We start from the raw sequence: 20,997 nt of genomic DNA, 5'->3' as shown, positions 1-20,997 counted from the left end.
ATAAACATCAGGACTTCATATTAAGTCAAAACAAATGGATCTGCATTTAAAATTGTATTGAAATGTAAATCATGATTCATATTGTCAGGGTCTGCCCTTGAAAATTAAAGTATTGCCAGTTAATTTCCTCTGGTGCATGGAGGCAGGATTTAGGTGAAGCCAGCTGCGCCTGCTGCTGAAACGTTCTGCAAGCTGTTAGTGTTTCATCCTCCACCTGGCAGTCTATCAAAGAACACAGACAAAGAGCTCAGCTCACATGGAGCGTTAAGAGCAGTACTTAGTAGCCACTACATTTTCAACTGCTATCTTTCGTTACATAGTAAGCAATCAAGTTGTGCCAGTAGCAACCGGTAACTGATTCTGGATAGCAATGTCTTAATCCAGTTAAGAAAAACAAAAATGTTGTATGCTTGTTGTGTTCATTTAACAAAATTACACAAGCTGTACATTAGCCAATAACATTGTAAAGCCAAAATCATAACAGTGTTCTGTGAGAAATCCAAATAATATCCACTGCGCCACTAATGCTTTGACTGCAGGTTTGCTTTGGATTCAGCTAAAGCAGGATTTTGTGGAGAGAAGTAAGGATTATTTGATTTCCTATCTATAAGCCAAGGGGGAAAAGGACAGCGTTTCCTGAACTGACCCTCAATGAAGGGTTTGCAACACAGCAATTATTAAAGAAACTATGCATATGTGAACATCTCTGACTTTTGCATCTCCTGCTGCAGACTGAAAAAAACCACTGAGAAACAAGTCTGCTGCACCAACATTAAGGTGGAGCGTTTCCTTTAGCCACACACAAAACTTGAAATTATTCACAAATGGATTTTTTTCCCTCTCTTCCAATATTTCATGAAGTATCAGCAGAATGTTATATGCACATACATCTACTTACAGATCAAAGTGATTTCAAACAAAGATGACAAGCAATCATTCATCCCTTCATCTGTTCTGAAAAACAATTACAACGTGATTTATTTCACTGAGTTTCCTAAAGAGGTTATTGGTTTATAGTCTTAGATAATGACGACGGAAAGTGTTGATAATTAAGGATGGTTAATGAATTGGTAACTAGGTTTTGAATAAAACATGAAACCTAAAAACAGACTTTACAACATGCAAAGCAAGAAAACCTTATTACCCCCTTGTACCTTTTCGGGTTTTGTTTCATACAATAGTGAATCACTGAGGGCGTAATTTGGTTCTCAAATCAACAGGAGCACTACTTTAATATAATCATATCAACGATCAAACAATAGGCAATAATCAGCAGTACACATGCTGTTGCTGTTCTCCACTGTCTACCACGTGCTGCTGAGCCAGATAGCCTGACCGTGAGCACATCTAAGAGCAGATGGCACTTTTTACCCACGATTTAGGACCCTATTATGCAATCCTGGCACAACCGCTGAGTTGCATCATTTGAAGAGATTAAACATCTTCTTTCTCTTTCAATCTCCCCTGCCTTGATCATCATACTCTCTTCATTGCCCCTGATTGCTTGTGTCACGGGAGTTTCTGCAAAGCCTAGGTGTGTACACAATGCGCGGCACAATGCGTGGCACAATGCGTACAATTTATTTATTGGCATTTTAGTTCCAAATGCCAATAAGTGGACAAAATCTGCACATTTTTGGAGACATGATTAAGTCTGTTTGGGCTACTGCAGAACTGCTGCCCGTACTGTTCTTATAGCCTAGCAACAAAGTCACCACTGACTATTTAAAGACTGTGAAAGTCCAAAAGCAGTTAGCTCGACACACACACACACACAGTTAAAAAAAAAAAAGGCTCTTTGATTTATCAGTTCTTAAAATCTTTGCCACATCATAATTTGTCTTACATACAACTGTTTCCTGCCTGATTTAAAAAAGTGTTGTGTTTCCATGCTGTAATAAACAGATGATGCTGCGCATGTGCTTCCCCAAAATATGTCCTGAAATTAATGTCTGTATCTATGAGATCATCTGCCTGCTTGCATAAGACAGGTGGCCTCAGTCAGATGTGCAAGCAAAGGTTTACACACACAAACACACGCACTCAATAAACATTTATTGTACAAAAAATTGCATTCTGACACAACAATCTGAGTCATTCAGGAGCTGTCCACCGTTTATCAAACATGCCGTTGAACAGGAGTTCATGAACAGTCCACCAAAGAACAACCGACGTTCCCTCTAATCCTAGGGAGCTTTATCAGACTACGCAGAGTAATTTTCATTGTAGCAATCCTTTCATGTTTCTGTCAACTGACTGATGTGAAGTGCGTGCTCAAAAGTTTCAGACCCTTTTTGTTTTCCACTTCCTCCACATGTTGCAGCGTCACAGACTCATCTTAAAACAGATTAAAATTCATATTTTTCCTCATCGCTCCAAAAGCAATAAATGACGCCCCCAAATGAGTTATAGTGTGAGTGATCCTCAACAACTTGGGTGGAGGACACCTGGTTTCTTATCAAATTTGTTTGACATAATTGAGATGGCACATGCTCTGTCTATTTAGCTGTGTGTGGGAGGGAGAGGAATAATGGCTTCGATGTTGGAAAAAAAAAACTGTCCAAAGATCTGAAAGACACAACAGTGTTAAGGCACCAATCTGAGGAAAGGTAAAATGTTCAAAATTTCAACTTTCTACATCTGTCTGCCCATTAAGACTAAGGAATCAGGTACAAAGCGCTTGGTCTGATGTATGATCAACAAGGTCCCATGTGGAGAAGAGAAAACCTTACAGAAAGACAAAAATCACTGCAGTCCTCAACAAATCAAACCTTTATGTTCAAGAGGCCAGACATGAGCCCTTCTTCACTAAAAGGCATACAACAGCCCATTCTCTATTTGATGAAAGCCACTTAAACAACTCTCAGAACAAAAGAAGCTAAAACTTCTGGTCTGATGAAACAAAGACTGAAATATTTGGACACCACGGGGGACACAAGGCACCGAGCGTCACCTCATCAAAACTACCCCTAGTTGTTATCGTCAAACACGGTGATGGCGTCATCATTCTGTAAGGATTTCTTCTTTTTAAGAGATAGGAAACGGGAGAGAAAGTCAGAAAAAAATTTAAACTTTTCCTGAGTGCTCAGGATCTCACAGTGTGGTAAATTTCAGCAAAACACCTTGAATGAACCAAGAAAACTCAGAAGTGGCCTCAGGAAAACTCAGTGAAAGTGTTAAGAGTGACCAATCCCACATCTGGAGCAGAAATCAGCTAAACATTTCTGTAGAGAGCTGAAAATGGAGGTGAACTGACATTGTCGGTTTCATCTGGTTGGATTTGAACATTTCTGCAAAGATGAATGGGAGAATTTTCCAAAGGAAACATGTACTCAGAAGACTTGATGCTGTCATTGTAGTCAGAGGCACTTCAAACATGTAGTAAGTGAAGGGAACAGGTAACTTGTGCTGACGTGAAAGGGATGTTTTATGTCTAAGACGTTTAGAAAACACTCCAAAAATAGCTTGGGTTTTTGTTACTGCAGAGGGTTGTGTCAAGACTGATAAGAAGTAAAAACATTTATTATTTTAAGTATTTTAAGACGACGATGAAATATAATGAAATATGTCAAACTCAAAAAGCCCCCAAAACCTTTTTTTTTTCAAGAAGGAAGCAAGGACAAATACACAATAATCCTCTATGTTTATATATATCGGCAGCACTATTAGTAACCAAAGACCTCCTTTCAGCTCAGCCCTCGGAAAGAAAAATGGAGACAGGGGAGGGAGATTTTCCTCTCTGACTAACTAAATTCTATTGGCTCCCAGGTGATCGTGGAATCATTTTAAAGATTTTTCCAAATTGGATCAGCGGTTTAAAAGCATTTTCCCCTGAAAAAAACAACACATAACTTGAGTCAGCTTTCAAACTCAGCCTGCTGACACTCATGTGGTGATCCCCGACTGTGTTTGACAAAGTGCTAATAATTTCAGAATTTTGCTTTAGCTGATTCTTTTACCATAATTCACCCCTTTCACTTTCATTTTAATGGTGCACTTAGCAGCCACTAAAAAATACTGAGTGTTCCCTCTGGGCTGTTGCCAGATTTTCACATAAAGCTGATATCATCTCCTGCAGTGTTTCCTGATGGGAGTATTTCTCTGTAGTGTGGACACGGAAATGAATAATTCCTAAAAGTAACACAATTCATAAGATAGACCAGAATTCAAAACGTAATTCCAAGACTAAAGCTTGAAGAAAAACACACATTTTGTACGTATTTGTTTCCGTAGCCAAAGGAGAGCTGCTCACACCATCAGCAGACTCAGTCACGAGGGGCTCATCTCAGCAACCTCTCATGTGAGACCATACGACACACCCTTCATATACCTCAGCCAGGTACATTAATGCTCTCTATTTAGGAGCTTAAGTCGACATGATAAACATTAAGCTATTCTCACATGTTGCCAAAAATTTGTCAGCAAGGAATGCAAAGGACAAAAGTAGAAATAACTCTCTCTAAGGCACCTTATTCATTGTTCAAAAAATCAATACAAGCCCAACAGTGTAATGGAGCTGCACTGGAGAAACTTGGGATTTACTTACAAACTGAATGAAATGTACACCAGTGTGCAGAGACCACAAACAGCACAGTTTGCTACATGTTATGTGTGAAATTATTGCAAGTCTAAAATGAAAAAAATAAACCAACTGCACTGCAACATAATGAGGAGTCTAATGTCTCTTATTGCTTTTTCAGTAACTGGCTGAGTGGAAGTGTATTCTCCATCGGATGAGATGTCAAATTATTTTTCAATTCGGGTCAAAATCTCAAATGCCTTTTCTTGACAGGTTGCAGACACCTAGAAACAGGGGAGGGACTTTACTTTCAGCTCAAACTGCTCCTCAGGCACCGGAGCCTGAACCTTTTGAATCTCACCTGAAAGCAGAAGGCCAGCATGATATTACTGTTTGGAGCTCATTCAAAAGTGCACTAATATTGGCTCAGTTTAATTCACCGCAAGTTTAAACTCTAAGCAAACAATTGTTTCAGAAACCACATTGCTTAAAATGTGGAGAAATGCATTGTGGAAAACAAGCCCTCCGCTTTACCATTGCTTGGTTTAAATTGCTTGTGGCATTTCAAAATTATTCTTATTCAATCAAAAAAAAGCAAACAAAAAAAAAACAACGACACAGCTTTATATAATCTTTGACAGGATTTTAAACAGCAATGGCTTGATAAACATAGTCAGCGCAACATAAAGTAATGAAACATGATTGAAAAGACACAGGGTTTAGAGACAGGCTCCATCCCTGCGTCAGACTCACAACAAGTAGCCTACACAGACCAGAACCTCCGAGTCCCTTTTCTCATGCAAACTATTTTACGTGTAAAGAAAAGTCGGCTCAGAATGAACCCTGTGGGACACGAAATGTTAGTAGAAGTGACCAACCTTTCTGCTGCTTGAAGGACTGGATTGAGCCCGAGTGGTGCACCATGGCGGCGTTCAGTTGATCTCCAGCGTAATGAATCAAATGCTGCGTTTCGAAAAGCAAAATAGTAGAATACATTGGAAACTACGGTGGGCTGGCGTCGGTGTTAACTCGGCTCCCATTCTGCCGGACGATCTCACAAGGATGCGCAAACCCCCAGCAACACCTGTCTCAGCTCTGCAAGCACCCCCCCCCCCCCCCCCCCCCCCCTGCCACCATTCAGTCCGGAGATGGACCAGTCGTCCTCCGTCCAGATTTACTGACTCCAGATAAGCTGCGGAAAATGACCAGAGAAGCGCATCTCAAATGGACCGACAAGGACAAGTGATTGGATCGTCAATCATCGCCGAGTTGAATGCCGAGTGTACGCTGCTGGACAGTGGAGTCTTTGTTCTAAATCAAATACAATGCATAAAAAATTATTAAAATAAAAACTGGGCAAAAATATAAAACGATGTTTACTTCTATCTAAAGCGTTGAGAGCTCATATTCATAAGCGTGTAAATAGCAGCCACACAACTACTAAATTAATACAATTGAATAAAATCCTCATTAGCAAATGACAAACAAAAAGGCCAATAATGTAATTGTGGACCATAAGAGGCAGGAACCATCTGCTTAAACAGGAAATGAACAATGTGGGTTTGTGAAGAAAAACTTCCAACAATCAATATCAGAACTCATTCTCCAGGGCTTCCAGCCCAGCTGCTGACACACTGCTGCTAGAGAGGCAGGGGATCCCTGGTCTGACAGTCAATAGAGTGCCAGTCATGAAAACGGAGGCTGAGCAGGGAGTTTAAAAGGCTGCAGCATAGTTTGGTTACCTGATATCAAAACTGGTAGACTTATTAGTCGGGCTGGTTGAAAATGTAGAAGTGCCTCGCATGTTTTTAATTTAAGGCAGTCGAACACAGAATGAATAACACATTAAGTTTAGCTTCACTACATGGATTTGGAACCTTGTTTTGGTTTGCTGGCTTGTTTGGAATGTATGGTTCTTTCATTAGTTTATTGATGTTGTTAAATCTATCACCTGCTATTACCTGAACATTTTACAGCAGCTTTTGACACTTTGTAGCTTTTACATGAGACACACTGTCCATAAAATGTAAAAAGGATGTTAAAGGATGCAATATCAAACACACAAGCAATTTAGAAAGAAAAATAAATGATTGCACTGTGTTAACCCAGCAGAAATGTCACAGTGTTTCATCTCACTGTTCTCTTTTTTTCACTACCAATCACACAACAGAGCAGAAAGTTAACCACAGTGATCCTCTCAGTCTTCGGTCACAGTTTACCATTTGATCTGTGGCCCTACTTTTGTATATCAATCTCTGTCTGTAGGGGCATTCAGATGAGTGCTCTGGCATCTGTCATAGATGCAAATACCATCTGCTTTCCTGCAGCACAGCACGCCTCAAACCCTCCCACTGTTCTGATGTTTACTGAGGACTGGCACGAGGGCTGTGCATGCCATCCCCTTTAAAATGTCAGTCAACTACCAAGCAAACGCATTTATTCCACGGGGTACCTAATGAATAAATAAGCGGGTCTTCCACAGCAGGAGACAGTCCCATCTAAAATGGTACCTTTTTCACTCCTGGCTGTTAGTTTCAAGATGTAGGTCAAATAACAGAGCTGCAAAGGGATTTTACACTAATAACATACTGCCACCCTGTGGAAAAGGTAGCAAACTGAGCTGTAAGAATTCAGCACCAGGAACCACATGGATGCTTTGCATTATTCATTTCAGCCTAGATGAATGGGGATATTGTATTCAATCATGAATTACATCTAAATAGATTCAGATACTGATGTCATCTTTGAGTGAAAAGTCGAGCAAGAATTTGGATGTCAGAAATGAGTTTGCAGTCATCACAAAGAGCTGCTTACAATGTAAAATGTTATAGTCAGAGACAAGGTTCCAAGCAAGCTTAGACACATTTAATCATATTGATAAATTATTAAAGCCCACTTCATTAATCTTCGACGTATCACTTGCTGCATAAAGATGGTTCTGAATAATAAAGACCTACAATGTCCACGCAGTCAACTAAATCCCCGGTGATGTTGTGCTGTAAGGCTCAGCAGCCGTGGGATCTGCTGCTGCTGTTAGTTCAAAAGCACAAAGGAGCATTTACATGACATGCCAATGGACAACAAATAATTGCTTTCATCATTGAGGTACCATCATTTCAGTAACTTATCGTTAAAAAAACTTGAATGATGGATCATGTAAATGGTTTCCTTTAAAAATTAAAAACCTGTCGAGAACAATTAACACCATATAGAGTTATATGAAACAAAGGAGTGAACCCTCGTACTTGAAAAGTTATAACAAGATAATAAATGTTCAAATTTTTTGGATAGCTGATGTCTGGAAATGATGCTTCAGCCATGGTCTTTATTCACACTTTCCAGTCCGAGTGTCTGCTTGTTCGTCATCATTTCTTAACCACACGTAATGCTCAATGGCAGAGTTACAAACTCCATATAAGTAAGCACACAGGCAAACTCACTGGTGTGCTGGTCAGTCTCTGGGCCTCCAGAAAAGGAACTGCTGGCAAGCAAGGAGCTCCAGGACACTGAGTGGCTGATCGCCTGCCTGTCGGCTCCAGAGGAGCTGGAAGCCTGATTCTCCAGCAGGGGGAGGTACATATAGTTGTCCTGATAACATGATCCTGCAACTAAAACACACACACACACACACACACACATATTGATCAGTGATTTCATTTTGAAGCCTTTGCACCTTTAATTATGCTCAGATCTTTATTCCTTTGCATATGGCACAAGTGGGAAAATGTGTCTTTTATGTTCAAATTTGGACTTTCTGAACCTGACAGTCAGGGCCTCAGGACACAGATGTAGGGTCGTTTTCAGAGTAAGAGTGTTTATTTGGGAATAAACAAGTTGAGGATATCCAGACAGAGCAAAACAAAGGGGCTGTGAAAATCCTAAAACACTCTCCTCAATAAATATATTTGAGGAGGGTGCAGCTATGAAAATGATCAGAAACCAAAACTCCACTCCAGGAGGAAAACGAAAAAAACTATAAAAGATTATCTTTAAATTTAGTGCAGTCTTCTAACAAGGCGAAACAAACAAAAATCCTCTCCTAATGGAGCCTCTATGAAATAATTATAATAATTTAAAAAATGCAACACTGCACTATTGGAGGTTCTATGAAACATTAATGAAATCAAAATCACAAAAACAGGCTATGGAACTTACCGTGAACTAAACTGAAGCTATGGAATAAATTACAACTGAAGATAGCTCTAAAGGAGGTTAATCTCAACTTCAGGTTCAAGGAAATCACGACTTTGGGATACTTGGAATGGCTAGAATGACAAACCCTCAACAGATTGTTGCGACACACTGGCACAAGACAAGAGAGACGCAGACTATTTGAATACATGAGGAGCCATGGGGAACAGGTGGGAACACTTTGGGAATCAGGGAAGACAATCAGACACTTGACACAGGAGGAAGAGCAAGGTACCTGAAACGAGAGGGAAGTTAATATTTCAAAATAAAACAGGAAATGATGAGACAACACATATTTCAAAACATAAATCGTGACACTGACTATGTTAGTCCAGCTCTCAGCTCCCTCTCACATTACTTCACTTATACATTTTTAACACAACTTTAAAACACCCTTTTGCCTTCTGTTCATTTGCACTAATGGGAGACATTGAAGTCTCAGTTTCCAAAAATAACTGTCTAACAGTTAAACTAACACATACACACATAAGACAACTGATAGCACGAAATATGACTTTGCTGGGAAGCGTTTTTTTTTTTTCATTTTTGACTATTTTAGCCAAAGTGAAAATAAGAACTAAATGTTCTATTCCATTAGCATTTTAAACAAATGTGCATGTTGAGTACTTCCCTGCTATTCTTCTTTCTTTTAATGTCTTCTTGAACTTGTTTCCATATAAAGGAAATGGTCAATATAGCGTTTAATGCTACATGTTCGCTCCTTTGACCATGGAGACAAAAAGATGGTGATGGAAATAACTAGAACTAAGTGTAAATGCTGAGGTTACCGTCCTGGAACTGATCTTACATTGTCTTGCTGAAATAAGTCAGGCCTTTGAAACAGCATATTTTGCCCATAAATCTGTGTATATTGTTCAGTATATTGTACCAGAACAGGGAGATGTCCTGTCTATCTTCAAGAAACTCTTGAAAACCCAGCTCTTCAGAGAGCATCTCCTATCCTAGCACTTACCTTGTACTTAGCTAACCCCTCTATCTTTGCACTTTATCTTTCTGCACTTCCTTCGATGCCTGCACCCTATCTCTACTCTGTCACCTCTGACAGAGTCGGACTAGTGGGTTCCTTCTATGTAGTTTATTGTTAGCTTTTTATATAGCTGTTATATCTTCATTTGTAAGTCGCTTTGGATAAAAGCGTCTGCTAAATACATAAACATAAACAGTATTAATGGTGCCTTCATAGATAGTGAGAGCTAGCCATGATGTGTGCGCTAACGTGTCTTCATGTCGTCATGGATGCCAGCTTTAGAACTTTGCTCTGATAACAAGCAGAATGGTCCTTTCTGCTCTTTAGTCTGCAGGATGAAACCTTTATTGTCGTGACCCAACATGATAAAGTGGGAAATGACTGAGAGCTTTAAATTCTTGGAGGGTTGATGAGTGGCGTGATAACAGGTGAGTGATTTACAGGAAACAGGTGTGCATGGAGACCTCAGGACAACACCAAGACAACCGCGGACATCTGGGGGTAATGACAAGAGTGGGGAACATAATTTAACCAAGGACTGAAAGTGACCAGAAAAAAATAATACGGAACAGAGACATGAGGACACTGGACTAAGGACTTGGTAAGCAAAAGCCACAAACTAACCAGGATTCAAACAGAAAACACCAAGAATAAAGTCAAAAGAAAATACCAGAACTGAGCCAAAAACACGGAACAGAGGCTAAACGAATGACCAAAAAATAAGCCAGAATACAAAAACTTGTAGTGGGTCTTAAAAGAGATCGGGGATGGAGAGGGTTGTGATGTTTGGGTGATGTATTGTATTCACTGACAATGATTTTCCAGTGTTCATTCAGTGATTTACACTGCAGAATTGTGTCCGTTTTCAATGCAGCACTGCCTGGGGATAATTGCTGATTAATGATTAGTTGGTAGCCTTGTCTCTTGCTTACATATATATCTCCAGATTCTCTGACGGGTTTTCTTTTCCTTAAACATTAGGTACACAGATACCCAACTTGTTTGTAATTCTGCACTCGGAAATGCTTTTAGTCAGTGCAGTTATATCATTGCCAGCTGCCACCAAATTCAAATTAGGCCAATAATTTTCAGAAAACAATTCCATTTCTCCGTTTGTGCACGAGTGTGTCTTTCCTCATTCCTGTGTTCACCTCTATAAAAACAAAACAGAACAGCCACAGCTCAGAGTCAAAACAACATGACTCACCAACACTCAGTTTCATCACCTAAATGACCCCCCACCCCCCACCACACACACACACACACCACTGGTTCAACAACAACACCTCCCCTCAGCATCTCTTCTTGACGGACGCCACAGGAGAAGCACACTTTGTTGCCAGCATTGTGTGTGCAGTGAGTTACTGAAACTTCCTGGAATTTTCAAAATGTAAAGAGATCAATTACAGATGTAGACATTCTTAAAGACACTTCTTTGTGCTCCAGATGACTGGTCAGAAGAAACACTTAACGTAAATGTGTCCATTAAAGTTGTGCAGTCTAAGTGCAATAATATACTGTCTTGGTGATATGAAAACTACTGAGACATTAGGCAGATCGATTGATGAGCAGGTACCTCCTGTGTGAACTTCCTGTCACATTGATTTTTTAAAACATTCATTTCAAACTCCTGGGTCAAAAATAGGGTCCTCCCCCTCAAGCATTAGCAAGCAATAATAATGATAATAATCTGCAACAAAACTCTTCAAATACATATTGAAACTTGAATAAGTTTAGAGTATTCCACACTAAGATAAACACACATACAAAATCCACAGTGTTGGCTGCTGACAATATGAATGGAATTCAGTTGGAGTGCGGCGAAGTGCAGATCTGTAGCCGTTAATTAAATAACAGTAATAAGAGTGCTTATTAGAGATAATACATGTAAGCAAAGAGGGATACAAAGAGGGTGTTTACACTGCAGTAATTCCATTACATAAAAGGTACTCTGAGTGCTTTAAGTAATGTAAGCTTTGACTTATGCTTTGATGCTTTGACTGTTTCAGCTTACATTAGTCAGCACAGATAACAGATAACAGGACTGTTTCTCCAACTCTACTTTAGTGTTGTGCAGGTAAGACACTGGGCTTAGTCAGAGGAAGGCAGCATGCATAAAGAAGCCAAAATGTCAGCTTGCAAACACTGTTTCATTGATTGTGGTTTTAAAACAGCACTCAAAACTTTTAAAATGATTAAAAAAGAATACAGTAACTTCAGGCAGACTGATGCAGATTCGGGGACAAATCTGTATCCACACGGGGACAAATATTCAAACAACGGAACATTATGGATGAAAATACTTCCAGTCGACCAGGAAATAACAAAAGGGACCAACTCACTTGCCTTGGTGGCAGTGATGATTTGGAGCAGACCATTAGTGCATTATAAAGTTCACTGTAATGAGTCATGCAGAACTTGATTGCTGGATTTCCCCAGTAAACAGTCTTGCCTTCCTCTCGACAAGTTTTTATGTGACATTACAGGATTAAAATGACTGTTTCTGAGTTCTGTAACACAATTTTGGTGATAAAATGAACACGAAGAACCCCCTGTAATTATAATTATATTCAATGTTCAATGTAGTCTCCATTTACATGAAAATGACATGAAAGAAGCACCACTGTGTGCTACTCACAGAAGCTTCACTAACTTGCATGTCCAGTTAGTATCACACTTCATAAATAAATTAAGCTCAATGGATCAGTTTTCATCAAGTAGATTAACAATATGCTTCGTGCACAATTGAAGCTGTCTGCACTCATCAGTTCCGCACGTATTATGTTATTTTACAAATGTTTTTATTCCAACTGACTGAACATTGAAACTGTTATAAATCAACCATAGGATGTGGTATATATATAAGTGAGTATATAATTAGTGAACAATGATTCATAGAAGAAGTCAGTGGGAAAACATTTAAGCTGAATATTCTGCAATACGTTACAAAAGAACAGCTTAAACAAACTGAACCCTTGATAATTAAGGTTAAAAAAATTTATCATAATTAGATTCTTAAAAAGTCAAATAATGTGTGCTGTAGTTACTAATCAGTTTGTTTTACTGTAGCTTATTTTCAGCACGCTGCAATTTTGCTTTCATTCAAGACACAACTTTAAATTGAGTTTGCCTCTTTCAAAGGCATTTTAAACCTACCTGAGGAGGTGCCATCACGCTGTGACACTGTAATCTCCATTGTATGAGCTCACACCCTCAGTCTCCCATCAAATTTGGATGATAACTTGTCCAGAATTCCCACAGTGAGCAGTTCGAGCAATGGAATAGCCCAGATACTGAAGGGAAGGTGAACAGGCGGAGTTTGAAATGTTGATAGGCAAAGAGGGACACAACGTTAAACTCTCAGACTATTAATGGTAGAGTATTGATTGGATGGACCTGCTGCTGTATAGAGCATCATTTTCCTCACACAGGGGTTTCTCCCTGGTTCATATTACAGACAACAAATAACAAGGGAAGATAGTCTGCGCTCTCTGAAAGGTAGGACTGACTGTTTCCACTGTCATCGCTACAGAAATGTGGGTATTGTAATCTTTATTAATTAGGTGTTTCGAACACATATTACTATTCTGTAGGCTTGTCATTCCTCTTATTGTTTCTATATGTGCCGTAGTATGCAGTGGTGAAAAAGCCCATAAAAAATACATTCAAATGTGCGGTTTGATCTGTGCTTTCTTGTTTTGGCAGCAATTCATTTCACAGTGTTTACGAACTTTGCCAAAAAAAAAAAAAAAAGAAGCTGCAAAAAAATACCCCATACAAACCACTGGGAAACTGCCAAAGCAAGAGAGAAAATGCAATCTCCATTTGAGGCCTTTAGCTCAGGTATACATAAAAGCAGAAACCATCCATCCATCTTCTAAACCCACTTAATCCAATTCAGGGCTGTAGCCTATTCCAGCTGCCATCAGGTTGCCAGTCAATTACAGGGCCACACAGAGACAGCACAAACAACTATTGACAGTTACTCCTACGGTCAATTTGGAATCACCAATTAACCTCACATGCATGTTTTATAGACAGTGAGGACAGCCAGAGGACCCATAGAGAACCTACACATGCACGGGGAGAACATGCAACCTCAACACAGAAAGGCTCCAGCCAGGATACAACCTCCATGCTGTGTGCTAACCATCACACCACTGTACAGCCCTAAGAAAGAAACAACCCAGTTCCAGTTTCATCAGTGATTAAACTGAGTGTTGGTGAGTCATGTTGTTTTGACTCTTAGCTGTGGCTCTTCTGTTTTGTTTTGAACACAGGCATGAGGAATGACACACTTGTGCACAAACGGAGAAATGGAATTGTTTTCTGAAAAATATTGGCCTAATTTGAATTTGGTGTCAGCTGGCAATGAAACGAAAGAAAGAAAGGAAAGTCTTTCAAAGTTTAAAGGGGTCACGGCAGGTTAGATTTTTGCTGACTGAAGTGGTACTTCATTCATATTTCATGGTATTTGTGAGAGGTTTTTTTTTTCCTTAAAGGAATATCTAGGATGGAGTGAAATGCTGCCAGTTGTGCAGTCTAAGTGAAGGTTGAAATGTCCTTGGGCAAGACACTGAACCCCATGCCTACTGATGCCTTCATCGGCGTCTGAATGTGTGTGAGAGAGGAAAAAGCCCTGTGTAGCCTGTAAAACTGTATTAGAATAAGACGTGTGCATGTGTGTGTGAATGGGTGACTGTGGCTTGTGGTGTAAAAGCTGTTTGAGTGGTAAAGTGGGCTAGAAAAGCATTATTAGCCTTCTTATTATAAGTACAGTCCATTTACTAAATCTTGACTGTGAAATCTATTCTGAGAACTTTTGTTTAAAACTTCCTTCATGCTCACAATTTCCTCTCTACTTTAGAGGTTTATATATCAAACCATAGACATTTATGTCCTCTTTTAACCAATGTGACTGTCATTGCAACAGGCCTTACAGTTTTTCTCTCAGATCGCCCCAGAGTACAGAGTGTTATCCCCAAAAAAAGGGTAGAAAATCCCCATACAACCAGTGACTCGTTGGGTTCTCCTTTCTCAGTGAAACATCCCATAATCTCAGCAATGGAAGCCTCTATTCAAAAGAGGTCAGTGGGAACTAACACATGATGGGTTATTGGCATAAACTTCCCCATAGTTTGTTTTATGTTGAAATAAATTTTTCTTATGTGCTGGCGAGCTTCTGGAAATCTCTGAGATGTTAGCAACAATTGTTTTGTGCAAACATAAAACTTTACGATACCCAGTGAAAAATATGTTAGTCTTCAAAAACTGGGCCTCCTATCTACTCCAGCTGTTGCCAAAAAATTTAATATTATAATATATGGAAATTATATATATCCTATATTTACTTACACTTTTATTTCATCGCACATTTCATCTCGTGTAAACCCAAATCATGCAATGTTTTATTTTGGCTCAAGCACCTCATTTCATTTGTGGATATACATCCATTTTTGCATTTCAGCCCAGCAGCACATGTAACTGTTTCCTCTGGCATTATGGGCTTGTTTCCCCACATACAGTAGGAGGCAGCCTCCACCTGTACTCAGTTCATTTTCAGCGACAAACCAGTAGAATTAAAATGGGTCCCAGTCCCGGGCAGCGACAATCTCTGCCCAGGAGTCACCACTCGAGAGGCAGCCGTGTGAGGCACGTGACTCTGAGGGACAGAGAGGAAACGTTAGGAGAATAAACTTAATAATATGCCCTTTCACACTTGGGGCATCTCCCACATAAGTCCTGAACATGGGTCAAATTTGTGAAACAGCTTTTCTGGAAAACAAAGCGGCAAACTCTTACAAATAAACTCTTACTTATAAAGAGAAAATATAGGAGAATCAAAATATAACATGGCATATTGATCATGTTTAAGGGTGGCAGGAAAATTAGGTGATGTTGTATGAGTTTATCTACACCTAAGGCGGAGATGTTGGTGCTTTTCCATATTGCAGTTCTTGTACAACAGCTTTAATATAGTTATAGCGTATCTTTGTTGCCTTCACTGATTTGGGAAACATTTGGCAACATGATAGCATACGTGGTAAGAATATGACAAACCGACACTTGACCCACACGACTCACTGAGCAAATCTGAAGCTTGAAGATTAATCCGAACACATGTAGCAGAAGCCTTGGGATCTTTTAGGAGCTGGAGGAAAGACATGTTGGTGATGGGAGGAAGGTGGGATCGAACAAAAGGGAAGGCAGCATCATAACTTCTCAATCTTAATCGTCTTAATCTGTGAGAAAACTGGCAAACATCCTCCTGGGAAATTATCTCACACTGCCAAGAAAAATCTGTTGAAAGTGTTTTGCTTAAATGTAACAAATGATTTATTGTCATGATCTTTGTTTTTATTTAATTTTTTTTTAGGTTAGACTTTGAAATTCTGCTGGTCTTGCTTAGTTCTTAGTTTTCCTGTGTTCTTGCCTCTGTGCAGGTCCTGTTATATGTGAAGTTAGTAAACTTCTTGTTTTACCTTGTGAAAGATTTATTTCCTTCGCCCAGTTACTGGCTGTAACCTATTTTCTTTTTTTTCTTTTCACCTTGTGACAAATGCAGCGAAAGGTCATCTTTTTCAGCCACCGTGGAAGGCAAACCATAGCTTTTGGTACGCAGGTCTTTCAAAGAAAACTGCGAGCGAAGCGCTCACTGTAAGTGTCCGAGAGACAAGTTTGCTCCACAGTCCAGTAGGTGGCGGCAACGCACCGATGAGCTGGTTTTCAATCTGCCATTGAACCTAAAAGAAGACAAACGTAGAGAGTAAAGTATTTGACTGAATCTCAATCACCTGTTTTTTTCCCCAAATGCAGCGGCGATTAAACTACAGGTGTGAGAAGAAATAATTTATTATGCGGCTTGTAGAAGTAGCTTGGCTTGTAGTTGCAGCGTAAGTAGCCGTTAGCTGGAATGTTACCGTTGAAATGGCTAACTGGAGCCGTTATTAGCTAACGGTAACGTTATGCCCGATGATCGAACGGCAGTCGGTGGGAGTAGGAGCTGCCGCCTCTTATGCCTTATCTGCCACCCAAGCGATTAGAAAACGCCAAACCAGCTTGTTAGATAGCTAGTCGAGTTAAACGGACACTCTGACAACTCATTTTCTACGTTGCCTTTTTACTACCTGGGATAATAACTCCAGAATGGGGATGTGCTTACCGTGCCTTGGAGGAGCGGCGGACGAGGTTGTTGTAACTCCAGATCCGGTAAGTTAATTTACTCCAACTTTTATTCTCGCTGTCTCACTGTATCAACCGGAACAACCTTAGTTGTTTTCCAATATGAAGTCAGAACTGATAGCGAGAAACAAAACCAAAAAAGATCTGATTAATTATCCCTGGGACACCCATAGGCCCTACTTTTTTTTTTAGGAGGCGTTCAGTTTCAGCGCTCCATGCCCAACATGGTCAGCAGAGTGAAGACAGTCTGCTCACAGTTTTAGCTCAGAACTTTTCTGTTTTCTACACAGGAAACAAGGAGACGACAACTGGCCGAAGCCGCCGAGAAGAGACAGAAAGAGGTAGGTTATGACTTAAGTTGTGTCTTGCCGTCCTTGTCAGGTGCTTAAAAACACTGATAGGACTGTGTTAATACTCTTCCCAAATGACGATTTAACGTAACGTTTTAAAAACTAGAAGCCATCTTGTCCTGGCATCATACCAGGTGTGAAGGCAGTGATGTGTGGAGAACATTGTGTTTATAAGCCAAACCCAGATATGTCAAAGGATGGATGGCAAATGAAAAATAATGTTTGACGGACACACACACACACACACACACACGAGAGGTCACAGCCACCACCTTCCATTTATTTCCTGTGCCCTCTCCCCAGTAACCACAGGTATAAACATAACTGTTGTCTAACGCAAACTTAATGGGAAGTCGTCACTTTTGTAGGCTGTAATCTGTGGTGTTGTAGAAGTCGACCGGGCTACGGTGAATGCCAAGTTTTGTGTGTTGTTTTTTAGCTTGTTCTTTTAAAGCTGTTGTCTTTTTTCCGGCTCATACATTGTCTGTAGCTGTCCTGTCACAGATATACAAAGCATCAGGAATTTACATGTTTCAATACGGCTCTCGTGATTGGAAATACTCCAGAATGACACCTGGGTAGAGCGCACTGGAGCCACAACATGATGCAACAACATTGCTGTGGAAACAGATGCCCTTTAAAGTCCTCACCAACAAATAGATGTTCAAATCTTTACAAAAAAAAAACCTAATTGAAATGTGGTTGTATCATGTGTACCTAGCTTTCTCCTGCCTGAGGGTAAATATTTTAGAATTGCGTTTTTAGGATGCCTTACAGTATGGTGAGTAATTTTTTATTGTGCAGAAAAGCCACGTGCAAACCCATAAGAGCCGTGCTAAAGTTGTATCAAGGTAAGCAGACACGGATTCAAGTGAAATACCACCTCTTGGACTGGCTGAAGCCTCGACCACCACAACTTTCTGCTTAAAGTCACTGTTGTTATTATTGGTTTCCGTCTCCTGACACCCTTATAATTCACACTTACCCTGCTGAAAGCACCAAGCCTTAACCCACAGGTCATGTTGCAGTAAGCAGCACAGCACTGTTGAAAGTTGTTGCTGCCAGTTGTGACATTGAACATTTGTTAGATAGCAATTAATCAAAACTGCTCTTGTAAAACGCACGCATGCCTGTCCATGGACTTTTTCATCTCACAAACAAGTCGTAAATCCCTGAATGTTAAAACCCGGTGCTTAATCCTTTCGCTTTCTGACTTCCAGACAGCATACAGGGGTGTTAAAAATCCAGAAGCAGTTGAAAGGAAAAGGAAAAAACAAGAAGAGATTGAGGTACAGGCGATGAGCACCTCTGTGTCCGGCGGCGGCGGGTTGAAGGTTAGTTTCTGTTATTCTAAATCTGTAACATATAAGTAAGCAGGACTGTCAAACTGTATGTTTAGCTTTTTTTTTTTTCTTGTCTGTGCTCTGTGTTTCAGAACATTCAATTTAAAAAGAAATGGTGACCTTTATGTTAAAGTGAAGCTCTTTCTCTCATTAAAGCTGGATGACTTTCACAATTAGGACAGATTTGTTGACTCAAATGTGATAGCATTTACATAAGTATGAGTGATTTTTACTTATGATTACTGCTGTCTCAAACTGTAACGTTCTTTATACCCAGTGAAAGATGACATGAGCTGCAAATGTATATTCACACAAAGCGATAATCACTGAAAACTTTGGTCTCGGGTGGTGATAGCTGTGTGTCAAGCTCCTAAATACAGAACATGGTTGTGATTTTTGTCCCCATTCTTCTCTCTTTCTTCTTCTGCAGTGGCAGGTGGGCTGAAAATCCTGCAAGATTTGAAGTTCCAAAGGAGATTTGAAAAGTATTTTCAAGAGTTTTTAAGTGTTTTTCTGGGCTGGGTAAATATGGAAGGAAGAAGGAAGAAAAGAGGTCATGGAAAAACAACTTTGTTCCATGATTACTGCCCCTGGTTTGTTTTTAGTAGATAAAAATCTGAATTTCTCAAAGTTGACGAAGCAACCAGCGTTTGTCACATAGATGGTCACCATGATGCTATCTAACATTTTGAAGCTTTGAATTTCACTAATTATATCTTGGTTTTGAGACTATATGTTGTTAGTTACACTATGCACAGCTTGCATGAGCAGGATGGGTGGCTCAGTCCACATCCCTTTCACACATTGAAGAGTCCTCTGATAAGGCACTAAGAGGACCACCTATCTTTGATAAAGCAACTGTCACATCGCCCCAGCTCTAAAGTGGTTTTATCATCTATATCAGACCATTTTGAAGAATAGTCATCGTGTTCTATTGAAGAAGACTCAAAGCTAGCTATTAGATCAGATTAGAGGAACAGGTAACAAATTAAACCGATTGCTCACTGGCTTCTAATCTGGAGGCGATTGCCCATCTTTTATGGCCTGTAGGTATTTGTGGTGGTTGGAACAGGCAGGCAGTGACGCTCCCTCAGTGTTGGAGAGGGTGGGTCACAGTGAGCCTGATGTCTTTGAAAGCATTGAGGAATGTAGTTTTCATTAAAAAAAAATATTGTGACAAATCAAGGCAGAACATACACCGTGAAAACTTATACTCAAAATGAAATATTTATGATATGTAAGTTGTTTTTTGATTTTAAAGAAGACAAAAAAAGAAATCTTCTGGCACCGTTGCATGAGAACTTGAAATATATGTTATGGGTCGGGGCTTCAAACCTTTCAAACTTTAGGCGTTTGTATTCTGATGTCAAATCAGAGTCGGTAAAAGCATAGAATGAATAAATGAAGGAAAATATGAAGGAGGCTAAAAGATCACTTGAAGTTGATAGAAGTTGCTGTTCTCCTCGACCTGATTTTGCTTCAGTGACTGAAGTTGTTTCAGACTAACACGCGTTATTACGGACCTTTGGACAAGTCAGGGATGTGATAGCAAACATGTAGTTTTTATTCGACGACTGATAAGATAACATCAGGTCACACGGAGGAACTTAATCATGAAGTCAGTATGATGTTTTTATTGCGCTGTCGGTTTTCATAATGAAGGATTTCTACGCCCTGGTAACGGCCGCATTGCATTTTTGTGACTTGCCGCTCGGTGTGCTTCCGTTAACGCTCGTCCACTTTGTTCGGGGCTCAACTCTTTGGCAACAGAAAGACGAGTGCGAACGTAACAAGTGGCCTTTTGCTTAACTGGCTTTGCTTGTCACACATGCCTTCCCACCAATGGGAATCGCTTGTTCACGAGGAAGACGATGCAAGATGGTCTTTGTTCTTTCTTTAAGTGGTTAATATGAAAAACGCAAACATTTTCCAGCTTGTAAAAAAAAAAAAAAAAAAAAAGCCTGTGTATACACACACCCTTCTAATCTTTGTGCGTTTGACAGTCACTGCCTGTCTTTATCAGAGCTTTTTTTTAAATGCACAACTTGTTTGTTTATTTGAATGCAAAAGACTAAAGTTAAAGCTGCTTGATTTAAATGAGGTATGAAATATTTTCCTTTGACGTGTTTTTTCACCGCTGTCTGTTCTTACTTTGTCAAACAGTAAATATGCTTTCTTTACTCCATGTTGGGAGATTCTTGTCCGCTACAGCGGAAACAGGAAAAAAAACTAAAGGAAGGAGGAACTGGTAGAAAATGTGGTGAATTATTTACCTTGATTTGCTTAACTGAATGCATTTCTTACAGCCTTCTCTTGATCCTTTAATGCTTCTGGTGCTCTTGCCTTTTTGTAGAGGACAAAACCTGGCCAATGTTATTTGCTACAATAAATGAATCACATTTCTGCTGCTTTAGTGTGGATTTC

General features: G+C 39.8%; 2 protein-coding genes across 7 annotated transcripts in view; one reads left to right on the top strand and one right to left on the bottom strand.

The window, feature by feature from the left end:
* ano3 (anoctamin 3) overlaps window positions 1-8,110 on the bottom strand; it is a 34,719-nt gene extending 26,609 nt beyond the window's left edge. For 3 of the 4 annotated variants that reach the window (XM_072385998.1, XM_072386000.1, XM_072385999.1), the window contains exon 1: window positions 5,398-5,600. In XM_072385998.1, the coding sequence (XP_072242099.1) occupies window positions 5,398-5,515 (118 nt within the window). In that variant the 5' untranslated portion in view covers window positions 5,516-5,600. Of the gene's footprint in view, window positions 1-5,397; window positions 5,601-7,959 lie in introns of those variants that run through there. The other variant, XM_072386001.1, reaches the window with a different exon arrangement.
* Window positions 8,111-16,408: 8,298 nt separating this feature from the next.
* Window positions 16,409-20,981, top strand: svip (small VCP interacting protein). Of its 3 annotated transcripts, none has more exons than XM_072386010.1 (5): window positions 16,409-16,907; window positions 17,171-17,221; window positions 18,035-18,081; window positions 18,451-18,564; window positions 19,004-20,981. In XM_072386010.1, exons 1-4 carry the CDS (start codon window positions 16,845-16,847, stop codon window positions 18,530-18,532), a joined length of 243 nt encoding a protein of 80 aa, XP_072242111.1. In that variant the 5' UTR covers window positions 16,409-16,844; the 3' UTR covers window positions 18,533-18,564; window positions 19,004-20,981. The 3 variants fall into 3 exon arrangements, 2 of the variants coding, with proteins under 2 accessions (XP_072242111.1, XP_072242110.1); XR_011915808.1 differs by lacking the exon at window positions 18,035-18,081 and having other exon boundaries at window positions 16,415-16,907; window positions 19,004-20,773; window positions 20,809-20,981; XM_072386009.1 differs by lacking the exon at window positions 18,035-18,081 and having other exon boundaries at window positions 16,415-16,907.
* The last annotated feature ends 16 nt before the right edge of the window (window positions 20,982-20,997 follow it).

Source organism: Leuresthes tenuis, unplaced genomic scaffold, assembly GCF_036924035.1.
Source record: "Leuresthes tenuis unplaced genomic scaffold, fLeuTen1.0.hap1 SCAF_5, whole genome shotgun sequence".
Classification (NCBI taxonomy): Eukaryota; Metazoa; Chordata; class Actinopteri; order Atheriniformes; family Atherinopsidae; genus Leuresthes; species Leuresthes tenuis.
The sequence above is the reverse complement of the archived record's forward strand: the minus strand, read 5'-3'. Positions and strand labels throughout refer to the sequence as shown.

What these genes read in the sequence shown, in the direction of transcription:
- svip (XM_072386010.1), top strand. Translation starts at nt 16,845, where the DNA reads ATGGGGATGTGCTTACCGTGCCTTGGAGGAGCGGCGGACGAGGTTGTT. An exon ending in CCGAGAAGAGACAGAAAGAG is followed by an intron (nt 17,222 to 18,034) that starts GTAGGTTATGAC and finishes TTTATTGTGCAG; the next exon opens with AAAAGCCACGTGCAAACCCA. An exon ending in CGTGCTAAAGTTGTATCAAG is followed by an intron (nt 18,082 to 18,450) that starts GTAAGCAGACAC and finishes TCTGACTTCCAG; the next exon opens with ACAGCATACAGGGGTGTTAA.